The sequence below is a fragment of the Octodon degus genome, unplaced genomic scaffold, assembly GCF_000260255.1.
Source record: "Octodon degus isolate 3935 unplaced genomic scaffold, OctDeg1.0 scaffold00112, whole genome shotgun sequence".
Classification (NCBI taxonomy): Eukaryota; Metazoa; Chordata; class Mammalia; order Rodentia; family Octodontidae; genus Octodon; species Octodon degus.
The window spans coordinates 6,788,225-6,800,076 of record NW_004524688.1 but is presented as its reverse complement, the minus strand read 5'-3'; the positions used below and the strand labels follow the sequence as shown (position 1 = coordinate 6,800,076).

Below are 11,852 nucleotides of genomic sequence, written 5' to 3'. Positions count from 1 at the left end.
TTTTTCCTGACAGTTTCATTGTGTTGTACAGGCTGGCCTCAAATTCATGGTGATCCTCCTGCCTCAATCTCCAAAGTGCTGGGATTACAGGGCTGCACCATTACATTTTATTTGGTTTTAATTTTGTGGAGTTTTTCCCCACTATGTAGTTTACTTTTCATTTATTTATTTATTTATGCAGAACCAGGGATTGAACTCGGGTCGCTTGCCAGGGAAGTGCTTATTCTACTGAGCTATCTCCCCGACACCCCGCTATGTAGTTAAGTTCAGCAGGCCTTGAACTATGTAGCCCAGGCTGGCCTCAGTAATTCTCTTGCCTGAGGCTCCCAAGTACTGTGACAGTAAGTATGTGTCACCCACCTACCCAATTGTATTTCCATGATTGCCCATCCTCAGTGAGCACTGTAAAAACTGTTCCCCATGGGTTTTCACATCTTCATTGATAAAGGTTGTAAAGCCATGCCAAACTTTATTATTTTTTTTATACCAGGAGTAAAACTCAGGACCTTGCCCTTGCCAGGCAGGCACTTGTGCTGTTGAGCTATATCCCTGGCAAAACTTTGATTTAAAAAGTATGTTAATGTTTCTTTTTTGTCATATAGTATCACCTGTAATCATACCTTCCTGCCCCTGATGTACCAATGGGACAAGGACTGAGAGATAGCCTATAACTGAGAAGTGACACATGATGATTAGCATAGCATGTCCAAGAAGGTGTTTCTTGGCAGTTCCAGTGGCACCACTACAGGATGACAGGATACCCAGCCATCTGCAGGTCTGTCTTTCTCTCCCAGACCTGGGAACAGTTTTTTTTTTTTCTTCAGAGGCCAAGCGTCAGCAGCTTCTGTACTCTGGGTATCTCTGTGTACCCTCTGATGCAGTTTAGCAAGGAGCCCTATCATCTAGAGCTATGTTGTTATTCCCCTCTCATTAAAAAATCATCAGGAGTCAAGCAATGCCATCTTCTGCCTCCTGGTCACCTGGTAGGCCAGCCATACTTCTCCACTTGTCAGCTGCTGGTTCAATGCTGGTCCTGGAGCCAGCGCAGTACCCTGGCCAAGCCAGTGCCTTTGTGGGCACTGATTTCTGCTATGGTGATGTTCTGCTTAGCACAAGCAATGATGTCCGGCAGCCTGATTAATGACTGAATCTCCTCTGTGGTCATGTAGCAGGGTAGGTCACTGTAGTTAAAGAAGTGCCATCAGAGTGGTAGCTGTCACAAACTTGCCCCATCCCTGGTTGTACCCCCTCATTCTCAACCCATGTACTTTGCTGCAGCCCAAAAAGTTCCTCCCTGGGATTCTTCCCACTCTCCCTCTCCAACCCCGTATGTTCCTCTTATCCTGTAGACCCATACATTTTATTGAAAAGAATCAGGACTGATACGTTTGCAAGTTGTTCTGCAGAAAGGAGACCCAAGAGTTGCACACAGGAGGCAGACAGCTGGGTGGGGTTAGAGGCATCCATCATGAACTGGGGAAGAAGAAAAACAACAGCAGCACCCTGTGATCTAAGAGAGTCCTGGCCAACCTCCTTGCCTGGGCCAACCTCCTACACGTGGCTCAGGAAGATGCCAATGACTTTTGCAGTAATAGAGATCAAACTTAGGGCCTCAAATGCTAGGCAAGCACTCTACCATGGAGCTACACTCCCCAGCATCTACAATGACTTTTAAATAACGGCCTTTGGGACCTACACAAAAGCAGGGGAAATGAGTAGTATAGGAATGACCTAGTGTCCCTTGTTTGTTTCCACCTACGTGAAGTCTGTATTCTTGTGGCCATCAATTCTCCATCTTAGAACTTGGGGTATGGGCCTTGCCAGAATGGGACCAGCCAAAGAGATACAAATCAAACATAAATGTAGGATTCACCCAGGAACCAATGCCTAAAATATAGACCACCTTCAACAAGCCTCCCCAAAGCTATAACAGCAGTCAATCACCAAAAATCAGACTGCTGCGCATAAGGAGGCAAGTCTTGCCTGGGCCCTGTTTCCTCAACTAGTACTATCACTACTGAACCCAAACCTCATACTATGAATAGCAGGGTCCAAAATTATATATATATATCCTAGCTATGGAGTTCAGTCTCGTAGTGATCCTCCTGTCTCAGCCTCACCAGCCCTTGTGAGGGAGCCCTTGAACAGGAGTTTGCCACCATGGCTGGCTTCGGGGCAGGCATGCCATGCAGTACCAGGGATTGAACTCGAGTCCTTGAGCTTGCCAGGCAGGCACTTAGATCCTACGGAGTTATCTCCCCAACTCCAGGGTCCAGGATTTGACAGCTCAGACACACAAACTATTTCCTAAAGGGAGTCCAAAGGATTATGACCCACCAGAAGTGATCGGCAGTTTCCATAGTAACTGGACCAGATGGGAGCCATGCATCCCCCGAGTTCGCGGATGGTGATCTTTCTTGGGACCATGATGTCAGTGAGGTTGGTGCCCACCTGTGGGAAAACCCACAGTATAGAGAGCACAATGCAAGCATGATCTTGAACTCTGGGACAGCAGTGCACATACAGCTTACTGTGGCTTTAACCCTGTTAAGCCCGGTTCTGCAAAGAATCAGACCTGAAGGCAAGACTGACCACCAAGAAAGACAAAGGCAGTTTCTTGGGATCCCGGACCCACGCCCACCAGGAGGATCTAGAGTAGGGGAGAGTAGGGGAAACAAAGAAAGATTTGGGGCCGGGGAGATGGCTCAGTAGGATAAGCGCTTAACTGGCAAACGCAAGCATCTGAGTTCAATCCCCGGTTCCGAAAAAAAAAAAAAAAAAGATGATGGGAGGAGAGTGGGGAGTGCCCGCGCGGGAGGCCAACCCAGGTGCCCCGCTAGGCTCCACTCCGTCTAGTGGCAGGACTTTAGGTCTCCCTGGTCCTGAAGGCAGTCAGATCACTCGACACCTTGGCTTCCCCTCGGAGGCGCCTGAAACGTTTTGCAAGCCGAAAAGGTGGCCCTTCTTCAACCTGCAAGGGGCGGAAACTTACCGTGGGTCGTGTAGGGGGAGGGTCCCCCAGGTCTCCCTTGCCATCCCGGGAGCATAGTTGTATAGGCAGGCGGTCAAGGATCTGAAAGCGGCACAGGATTGAATTCTCCCGCCGGGCGACCCCCAGGAATACCATCCCAGCCCTGGGTTCCCTCGCACACTACAGGACACGGAAGGATATTCTGTAAGCGTTTCACCAGCAGCGTCTTCCCGACGCCTGAGCCCCCCAACAGAAGGCACATTCCATTCCCCGTGCTACCAGCCACCCGTAGCTCGGTGTCGCAGAAATCAAGGCGCGTCTTCTCCCTGCTCTCGCTGGAGAGACCTCGCCTTTTGATTGTAGATTTCTTCGCTAGCCTCACCGCCTCCACGGGCGCGGTCCAATCAGCACCCGTGATCAGCCGGGTCGCCTCCTCGCGACTCCGTAGAGAGGCGGTGATGTGCGCATGTGCACGCTGCCCGCGAAAGGCGGAAGCGGAAGTCAGGGGGCGCGTCAGCTCCGAGTGAAGGAGCGCTCACAGCATCTGTCCGGTCCGGGGTCACCATGGGGCGAGGCAGCGGCACCTTCGAGCGTCTCCTAGGTAACGCGCCAGCGCAAGGCTAGCAGTCTGTCAGCTCACTTAACCTCCTAGCGAAGTCCCCGGGGCCGAGGGAAACAGTGTGGCCCACACACAGCTCTTCTGCTGTGGGCCTCCGGGCGCGCGGCGCCGACCACGGGCTTCGGGTGTGGCCGGCCCGGCCTGGCGCCGCTTCCCCTGGGTGCCAGCGAGCGCGGCAGTCCGAGGGTCGGCGCGGGACCTGACGTCGACCCCTTTGGACAGCACCAGACGAGCTGGGCCGAAGTCCTGAGTCACGAAGTCGGTGACTCAGATTTGAACCTCACACCGGGCCTCTAACTGAATATTAATCGATGGGTGGAGTCCATAGTGTCTTCCCTGGATCTTTTGAGCCCCTTGGATACTGTTTCCTGGGTCCCAGGCTAGCCTCGAGTATTCCCAGGCTCTGAAAGTGCCTAGGTGTTTGGGAAGGCCTTTCCTCCCTTTGTTAGAGATGTTAGCTGATGCTGTCAGAGCTTTTTGGAGACTACAAATTTTAAGTGTCTAAATTCATCCTCTTTGTGACAATGTGCTGTGCCTGGGGACAGGAGCCAGGTGCTGTTATGTTCTCTGCTAGTCTGCCTCTTCCTAAAGTGTAGTTTTGGTTTTTGGGGGGTTATGATTTTTTGTTTTTTGTCTTTTTGAGACAAAGTCTCATTATGCATTTCAAGCTGGCCTTGAGCTCACTTTGTAGTCCAGGCTGGACTTGAGATCACAATTCTCTAGAATGCTGGGATTACAGGTGTGCACCATCACGTCTGGCCTGAAGTACAGTTTTTGAGGAGACGCTTTCTTGGGACATGGAGGCTGAGTATCTTAGCCTTATGAAGTGGTTCAGCACTTTGAGGATAAATCCAGACTCTTGGTAGTCAGTATCAAAGGTGGACCCAGGTTATTAGGTCATTTCTGTGTTTGAGGACAGTGATGCAGGCAGAGTTCTGCAGTAGCACTTCAAGGGTCTGTGGAGGTAATGAGCATGGAGAGAAAATGTATTAGTAGGAGATCCTTGGAGGTCAGTTCTGCTTCCAACACATAAAGCACCTGTAGAGGACTGGACTCCATTAGTCAGTTCTCCAAGGCCTACCTAATGAAAGGGCAATGAAGGTGTGCATCTGAAGGTAGAGATTAGGAGAAGGCAGGTAACAGTTAAAAAGCGGCAGGAGCCTGGTGTTTCAGAGTGAATCCTGGCTCTGTGTGTGGCAAACTGTGTCACCTCATCTCTACTTTTTTTTTTTTTTTTTGAGACGGGGCTTTGCTATATAGTTTAGACTGACCTTGAACTCACTTGTAGCTCAGGCTGGCCTCAAATTCATGGCACTCCTCTTGCCTCAGCCTCCCAACTGCCTCCCAACTGCTGGGATTACAGGCATGCTCCACCATGCCCAACTACTTGTTTTCTTTATCTGCAGAGCAGATGAAGATAGTACTTAGCTCATGAGGTTGTGTGGGACTAGATGAAGTTAATTCAGTGTTTGGAATGGCAGCTGATGTGTAACAAGGCACACAACATGTTTTCTGTGGTTTTCATGCCATTCTGGGAACTTGGAGGATTTCCATGTGCTTCTGTTTTTTGGTTGTTTGGGTTTTTTTTGTTTTTGTTTTTGTTTTTTGGTGGAACTGGGGATTGAACTCAGATCCTTGCCTTTGCCAGTCAAGCGTTTATCCTACTGAGCCATTTCCCCGGCCCCTTCCATGTGCTTTTGATTTGGTCTAAATGTTTAGAAAGAAGTCTAGGAGCTCCAGTGGTGCAGTCAGTTAGCACGCAGTACTTGGAGAACGAAGCAAGTCCCTGTTACTGAAAGGGAACAACCTAGGGAATTACAGCAGAACAAGCCCCTGGATGACGTGTCTTTCTTACAGACAAGGCCACCAGCCAGCTTCTGCTGGAAACTGACTGGGAGTCCATCCTGCAGATCTGTGACCTGATCCGCCAGGGTGACACACAGTAAGTGAGAAGCACTTATACTACAGTGCACAGGGACAGTGTTGTGCAGTGCTGGGCCCACTTGGTGCCCAGCAATTTCTAAGCCTTAACTAACCAGTGAGACCTCATGTGGGCAGTCAGATGGTCTACACACTGGGAATGGCAATCTCTTGGAACATATAGGGTGTTTTCTGTGCGCTGCTTGGAGACATTTGGTTGTGTTAATATTTGCTTAAGTGTGGAAAAGATCAAGATACTAGGCACTGTTTTTTTCTTTCTTTTTTTTTTTGGCACTGTTTCTTATCTTATTTGCTAGAACTGTTTTTCTTTTTCTGTTTCCCATGTTCATTTTCTTTCAGAGCAAAATATGCTGTAAATTCCATTAAGAAGAAAGTCAATGACAAGAATCCACATGTGGCCTTGTATGCTCTGGAGGTAACTGGACCCCCATGCATGTTTTCTGGGTGCCAGCTCTGAGTTCCCCACAACACCCCAGTAGGCAGGTGGACAGCCTTGTCGGCTATCTGGACATATAGCAACGAGTGGCGTTCCTTCTAGCCTTGAGTGCAGTTGTGAACCAAACCACTGAGCTTGGTACCTGTAGGCAGGAAAGGAAGTGATGGTGCTGCTTCACTGAGTATAGTCCATGTGTAAAGCTCTGAGGGTCAGTCTCACTGCTGTTTTTCTTCAACAAGATGAGTAGTAGAGATGACATGGTATGTAGGTTGCTGCCAATCTCTGAAGCTACTGCTTAGGGTTCCTGACATGCTGGCTGGCCTGAGAAGCCTGCTGGAGGTCTAACCCGGTGTGAGGGCTCCCCTGTCCATTGTTCCACTTCTTTTTTTTCTTGGGGTCCTCAGGTCATGGAATCAGTGGTAAAGAACTGTGGCCAGACAGTCCACGATGAGGTGGCCAACAAGCAAACCATGGAAGAGCTGAAAGAGCTGCTGAAGGTAGGTGCCCTCCAGGGTCATGGGAGGGTGGGGTAGGTGCTCCTTGTCACATGGCACACAGTGATGTAGTCATCACTGTTTTTCAAAGTGTTTTTTTTTTTTTTTTCTCTAAAAGTTTATTTTTATTTAGTGTGTGTGTGTGTGTGGCCAGCTCAGCCCACCAGGAGGCGGGGCGGGCTGGCATGTGGTGCTGGGGGATTGAACCGCGGTCCCTGTGCTTTGCTAAGCTTGTTCTAAGTAGGTGCTTTAGACCACTGAGCCATCTCACCAGCCCTTTCAAAGTGTTTAATGGGCTCTTATGACACAGCACTGGATGTGAAGGGAAAGTTGACACTACCTTTGTTGGTACCCTTAGGCCTAGGGAGAGATAGATCCTTGTGGCCCAATCCAGCAAGGCTGGACTTTATCATGGCCCAGTTGCTCCATCTGGAGCGTAGGAAAAGATACCTCATCTTCTTGGGTGGGGTGGGGTGAAAGGTTTCAGAAGGCAGGACTTAGAGTTGAATCTTGAAGGGCACTGGGTATTCCTGGTGGGCAGAGAGGTGGTGGCAGTTGGTGAGTTTATGAGCAGAGAAGTTCCAGAGTAGGTCCCTTGGGATGGAACAGGAGGAATCTGAGGAGCAGAGGAGTCAGAGCAGATGGCAGAGCAAGGGACTGCCTCAGGGAGAGTGGGTTTCATGCCCTTCTTCATTGAAAGAGTAAAAGTCCTTTATATCCCTGGGCAGTTGTCTTAGAGCCACCTCTGAGGATTTTGATGAGCTCAGTGATGCATAGAAGGGGTGAGGTGATTCTTGCTTGAGGTAAAAGATGGCCCACCAAGGTGAACTAGCTTCTTATCTGCCAGAACTCAGGGCTGGACCATGGTCTCTTAGTAGGCTTATGGTACCCAGAGCCCATTTACCTCAGGGTCCAGGTTGACAGCTGGGCTGCTCAGAGCCCTCACTGTGGCATGGGCCAGTTTCTCATGCTGTCCTTGCTGGAAGTGTGCTGTGGTCTACAGCCATATACCTTGAATATGTCTGATTTCATCTGATCTCCAAAGCTAAGCAAGGTCGGGCCTGGTTAGTACTTGGATGGGGAGAAACGCTATGTTCTTCTCCTGCTGCAGGTCCTCTAGACCAGTTGCCACTGATGAGGACTACATTGTGACAGGGAGGGGCCAGTGATGACCAGGTTGCAAAAGACGGCTTACTCTTGTTTCCTTGAAGCTGCTTTTGTCCTCAGATTGGATGTCATAGCCTCTCGAGGCAGCCCCAGACTTGGGGCTGTACCTGGTGGGGATGGTGCCTCTCTGTGTATGAAGCTCCTGGCATAGCCACCTTGCTGCCCCTTCCAGGTTGTGCCAGCTCCACTACCACTGTGTCTTCAGCCCTGAGGTGATGCTTTATGGCTGAGCCTGCTTGTTAGAGAGTGACAGAGCCAGGGGGAGAGTGACAGTTGTGGACCTGTAGGAATCAAATCCTTGATTGCTCAGGGTCCTGTGGGGAAAAGGGGAAAGAGACATATAGTCATGGGCTTAGAAGAGCCATTGCCCTACCTGAGTGTAGATGAGTGAGGGTTCACTTGGGGCCTGCGGACAGGTAGGTTCCTGGCCCCCAAGTGCCACCCAGGAACCCTTCTGGGCCTCTGGTACCCCCCTTGTCACATGGAGATCTCTGGCACCTCGAATGTCCTGTGGCCTGCCCTACCTTCTCCCTCTTCTGCAGAGGCAGGTGGAAGTGAATGTCCGAAACAAGATCCTATACCTGATCCAGGCCTGGGCACATGCCTTTAGAAACGAGCCTAAATACAAGGTGGTCCAGGACACCTACCAGATCATGAAGGTGGAGGGTGAGTAAAGACAAGAGACAGGCTATGACGTGAGGGAGGGAACATGGCTATCAGAAGCTGCAGGGCCTTCCTGCCAGGCAGTTAGTGATGCTGGGTGGGGAGGTTAGGCTGGGCCTCACTGAGGGACTTGAGTGGGAACCCATTGGGAGGCCCAGAGGGAGAACAAGTGGTGATGTTCTGGACCTCCCACCCTATGTGGTAGGGGTGGGTAGTGACAGCAGACAGTGCATGGTCAAAAGTTCACAGACAAGCACAGGTCAGAGTAACATGGCTCCTGGGGCAAACAGTACAGGACGGGTAGTAAGGGAAGGCCTCACGAGGAGGTGCCCTGGGTGCCAAGATTTGAATATAGGCAGGAACCAGCAAGGTCCTGTTGCCCTCTGCAGAGGGGTCTTGGGGATTGAAAGGAGCAGGGACCTACTGGTAGCACATGCCAGAGGAGAGCTGCATTGGCATTTGATGTAGCTGTGTGTAGCAGGAAGTCACTAATGGGTTTTAGGCCAGGTCTGGTTGCTAAGGTGCACTTTTTTGGCCTCTTACATTCCTCTGGCTTTCATGGTGGTCCAGGAGAGCTGATGAGTTTGCAGGGAGAGCGGCCATAGGTTTAGGATATCTTTGGAGATATTTGCTGGGGTTTGAGGCTCAGCAGTTTGTGCATATTCTGGCTGGGGAGGCAGATGTCTCCAGTAGTTAGGAAGCAGCTGATCCGGGTAGGATCCAGCAGTAACCAGAGCCCTCATTCTCCAGGACACGTCTTCCCGGAATTCAAGGAGAGCGATGCGATGTTTGCTGCAGAGAGAGTGAGTCTCAGGGGCTACCATTGAGGGTGCTTGGGTCTGGCTGTTTTGAGGAAGCAAGGAGGAAAGCCCTGAGGATCACGTGTTTGGCACTGTAGTATGAGAGATGCTTTGTCAGAGATGAGGGTGCCTCTCAGTTCCCTCGTGGAAAATGCATCTGTGGTTCTGCAGATGAAGACAGGGATCTCTTCACAGTGTCCTTGGGCTGTAGCTACTGATTTCACATGGTGAAAACACATTTAGATGTAACTCAGTGGTAGAGCACTTGTCCAGCGTGTGTGAAGCCCTGGTCTTTTTTTTTTTTTTATATTTATTTATTTATTTATTTTGTGTGTGTGTGGCCAGCTCAGCCCACCAGGGAGCAGGGCTGGCTGGCATGTGGTGCTGGGGGATCGAACCGCGGTCCCTGTGCTTTGCTCAGCTTAGTTTGTTCTAAGTAGGTGCTTCAGACCACTGAGCCATCTCACCAGCCCGAAGCCCTGGTCTTAATACTTCACATGTGCTGGACAGGTCCTTAAACTTAGAGGAAGTGTCAGGGTCACACCTTTGACAAGAAGAATCCATTTGGAGGGGACCTTTTCTTCTGTCTGAAGCAGCCTAACCCTAGGCCATGTTGTTTGGGCCACTGAGCCAGAGTGGGCCTGGCATAGATGTTCCTGCCATGCTGGGGTCTCAGCCTCTTTCTTGTCTGTGGGATGTAGGAGATGCCTCGGGTCTCTAGCTTAGCAGGGAAGTGGGACTATGTGGTTCTGACTCCGCCGCTTCCCTAGGCCCCTGACTGGGTGGATGCTGAGGAGTGCCACCGGTGCAGAGTACAGTTTGGGGTAGTGACCCGCAAGGTGAGTGCCCAGCTTAGAGGGTTGAGGGTTCTCCTCTGTGCTAGTGGGCCCATTACAGCCCTCTAACCAGGCCTGCCCTGACCCTCTTATAGCACCACTGCCGGGCTTGTGGGCAAATCTTCTGTGGCAAGTGCTCTTCCAAGTACTCCACCATCCCCAAGTTTGGCATCGAGAAAGAGGTGCGCGTGTGTGAGCCCTGCTATGAGCAGCTGAACAAGTGAGTCACCATTCGTTCCATGGGGCCCCTCCCTATCTGGCCACATACCCTAGGACTGTGGACCTTGGAAGGTTTGTTTGCTGACCAGCAGGGGGAAGGTTAAGAGCAAACCCAGGACAGGGCATGAGGCTGGGTGGGTACTGTGTTCTCGAGACAGTATAAGATTACCCTTACAGACCAGTCACTAATATTTGATTGTGGTTTATTTGGATTTGTTGGAGTATTTTGGGACAGGATCTCATGTCATCAGGCTGGCCTTGAACTCAGTTGGCTGGGCTTGGCTGGCCACCAATTTGTAGTGATCCTGCTGCTTCAGCTTCCAAAGTGTTAGGGTTACAGATGTGTGGCACCACTCCTGACCTGGATTTTAACTGGCTCTTGGCAGTAAAACTTGGAGAAAAGTTGCAAGCATGGGGGCCGGGGAGATGGCTCAGTGGAATAAGTGCTTGCCTGGCAAGCACAAGAGTCAGAGTTCAATCCCCAGTTCCGCCAAAAAAAAGAAAAAGAAAAGTTGCAAGCATAATAATATAAAGCATAAAGAACAAGCTGGGCATGGTGGCGCATGCCTGTAAACCCAGCACTTGAGAGGCTGAGGCAGGAGGATTGTTGTGAGTTTGAGACTATCCTGGGCTACGTGAGCTCAAGGCCAGCCTGAGATGCATATAGAGAACCCTGTTTCAAAAATATAAATAGATAGATATAATAGAGGAAGAGAACATGAGAGCATGTGTCCTTTGTCTAGATTCCTCAGTTGTGGGCATTTTGCCACATTACTTAGATTGTTCTCTCTAGTTAGCGTGTGTGTGTGTGTGTGTGTGTGTGTGTGTGTGTGTGTGTGTGTATTTATGTTCTCTTTTTTGGTCTTTTCTGAGACAGGGTCTCACTGTGCAGTTCAGGCTTGCCTTGATCTCACTTGGTAGCCCAGGCTGGTCTCAAACTCAAATGATCCTCCTGCCTCAGCCTCCCAAGTGCTGGGATTACAGGTGTGCACTACCATGCCCAGCTTCATGTTTTTTCTAAATGTGTGAATTAGCTGTGTGGACCATGTGGCCCTTTATGCCAAAATATTCCCGTGTGCAAGGCCTCTGAGGCAGTGACAGTGTCATTGCCTCTCCAGACATTGATGGTGTGGTATTGATACCTGCTCCATTGTGGTTCTCCAGTGGCCATTGTGCAGAAAGACCCTTTGTGCTTCCCCTGATCCTATCGGTTCCATCAAGGCCATCACTGTACCTCTTGGCTCCCTGACCTTTGTACTTTGTGCTGTAGGCGCTGGAGCAGGCTGTGCTGCACCCCTTTTGTTGGGTCCATCTGAAGTTATCTTGCGCTCAGGTTCAGGGCCTGTGGTTTTGGAAGGAACCCCAAAGTGAGGCTGTGACCTTGTGACTCTGTGCCCAAAGGCTCCTTTGCTTCTGTGATTAGCCAGAGCCACTTGTAGTCCCACCCAAGACTGAGCCCCTGGAACAGTCCTGTTCTTGGGGCTCGCAACTCTGGTTCTGCAGCAGCACTTTCCTTATTTGCTGTATGGAGGCCACTTGACTTTGCTCCTCCCTTCCCCAGTGTGTCCCATAGTTTTCTTACAAAAAAGGGCTTAAGGGTCATTTTAATTTTTGTTTCTTTTTTTTTCCAGAACTGGAGATTGAACTCAGGCCCTTGTGCTTGCCAGGGAAGCGCTTATTCCACTGAGCCATCTCCCTGGCCCCAA

The 11,852-nt window shown here is 50.4% G+C and overlaps 3 protein-coding genes across 4 annotated transcripts in view; 1 reads left to right on the top strand and 2 right to left on the bottom strand.

Annotated features, from left to right (window-relative positions):
* Window positions 1-3,051, bottom strand: part of Pde6g (phosphodiesterase 6G) — a 28,001-nt gene extending 24,950 nt beyond the window's left edge. The window contains exon 1 of the mRNA XM_004639488.2: window positions 2,993-3,051. The gene's annotated coding sequence lies outside the window, so the exon portion shown is untranslated. The remainder of the gene's footprint in view (window positions 1-2,992) is intronic.
* Arl16 (ADP ribosylation factor like GTPase 16) lies at window positions 807-3,260 on the bottom strand. Its single transcript, XM_004639487.3, has 5 exons — window positions 3,173-3,260; window positions 2,993-3,051; window positions 2,338-2,451; window positions 1,358-1,473; window positions 807-1,181 (listed from the first exon to the last, which is right to left on the bottom strand). The coding sequence occupies exons 1-5, from the start codon at window positions 3,231-3,233 to the stop codon at window positions 1,022-1,024; spliced, it is 510 nt and encodes a 169-aa protein (XP_004639544.1). The 5' UTR covers window positions 3,234-3,260; the 3' UTR covers window positions 807-1,021.
* A 199-nt stretch (window positions 3,261-3,459) lies between these two features.
* Window positions 3,460-11,852, top strand: part of Hgs (hepatocyte growth factor-regulated tyrosine kinase substrate) — a 14,886-nt gene continuing 6,493 nt past the window's right edge. For both annotated transcript variants that reach the window (XM_004639486.2, XM_004639485.2), the window contains exons 1-8: window positions 3,460-3,572; window positions 5,448-5,532; window positions 5,871-5,946; window positions 6,372-6,464; window positions 8,171-8,294; window positions 9,042-9,094; window positions 9,862-9,930; window positions 10,023-10,147. In XM_004639486.2, coding sequence (XP_004639543.1) covers window positions 3,536-3,572; window positions 5,448-5,532; window positions 5,871-5,946; window positions 6,372-6,464; window positions 8,171-8,294; window positions 9,042-9,094; window positions 9,862-9,930; window positions 10,023-10,147 — 662 coding nt within the window. In that variant the 5' untranslated portion in view covers window positions 3,460-3,535. The remainder of the gene's footprint in view (window positions 3,573-5,447; window positions 5,533-5,870; window positions 5,947-6,371; window positions 6,465-8,170; window positions 8,295-9,041; window positions 9,095-9,861; window positions 9,931-10,022; window positions 10,148-11,852) is intronic.

Bases quoted from the DNA above. Each gene is read 5' to 3' on its own strand.
- Arl16 (XM_004639487.3), bottom strand. From the start codon at position 3,233: ATGTGCCTTCTGTTGGGGGGCTCAGGCGTCGGGAAGACGCTGCTGGTG. The intron at 3,052-3,172 runs ATATCCTTCCGT...GCCTGCCTATAC, and splicing joins GCTGGTGAAACGCTTACAGA to AACTATGCTCCCGGGATGGC. The intron at 1,474-2,337 runs GTGGGTCATAAT...CTTCTTCCCCAG, and splicing joins GAAACTGCCGATCACTTCTG to TTCATGATGGATGCCTCTAA.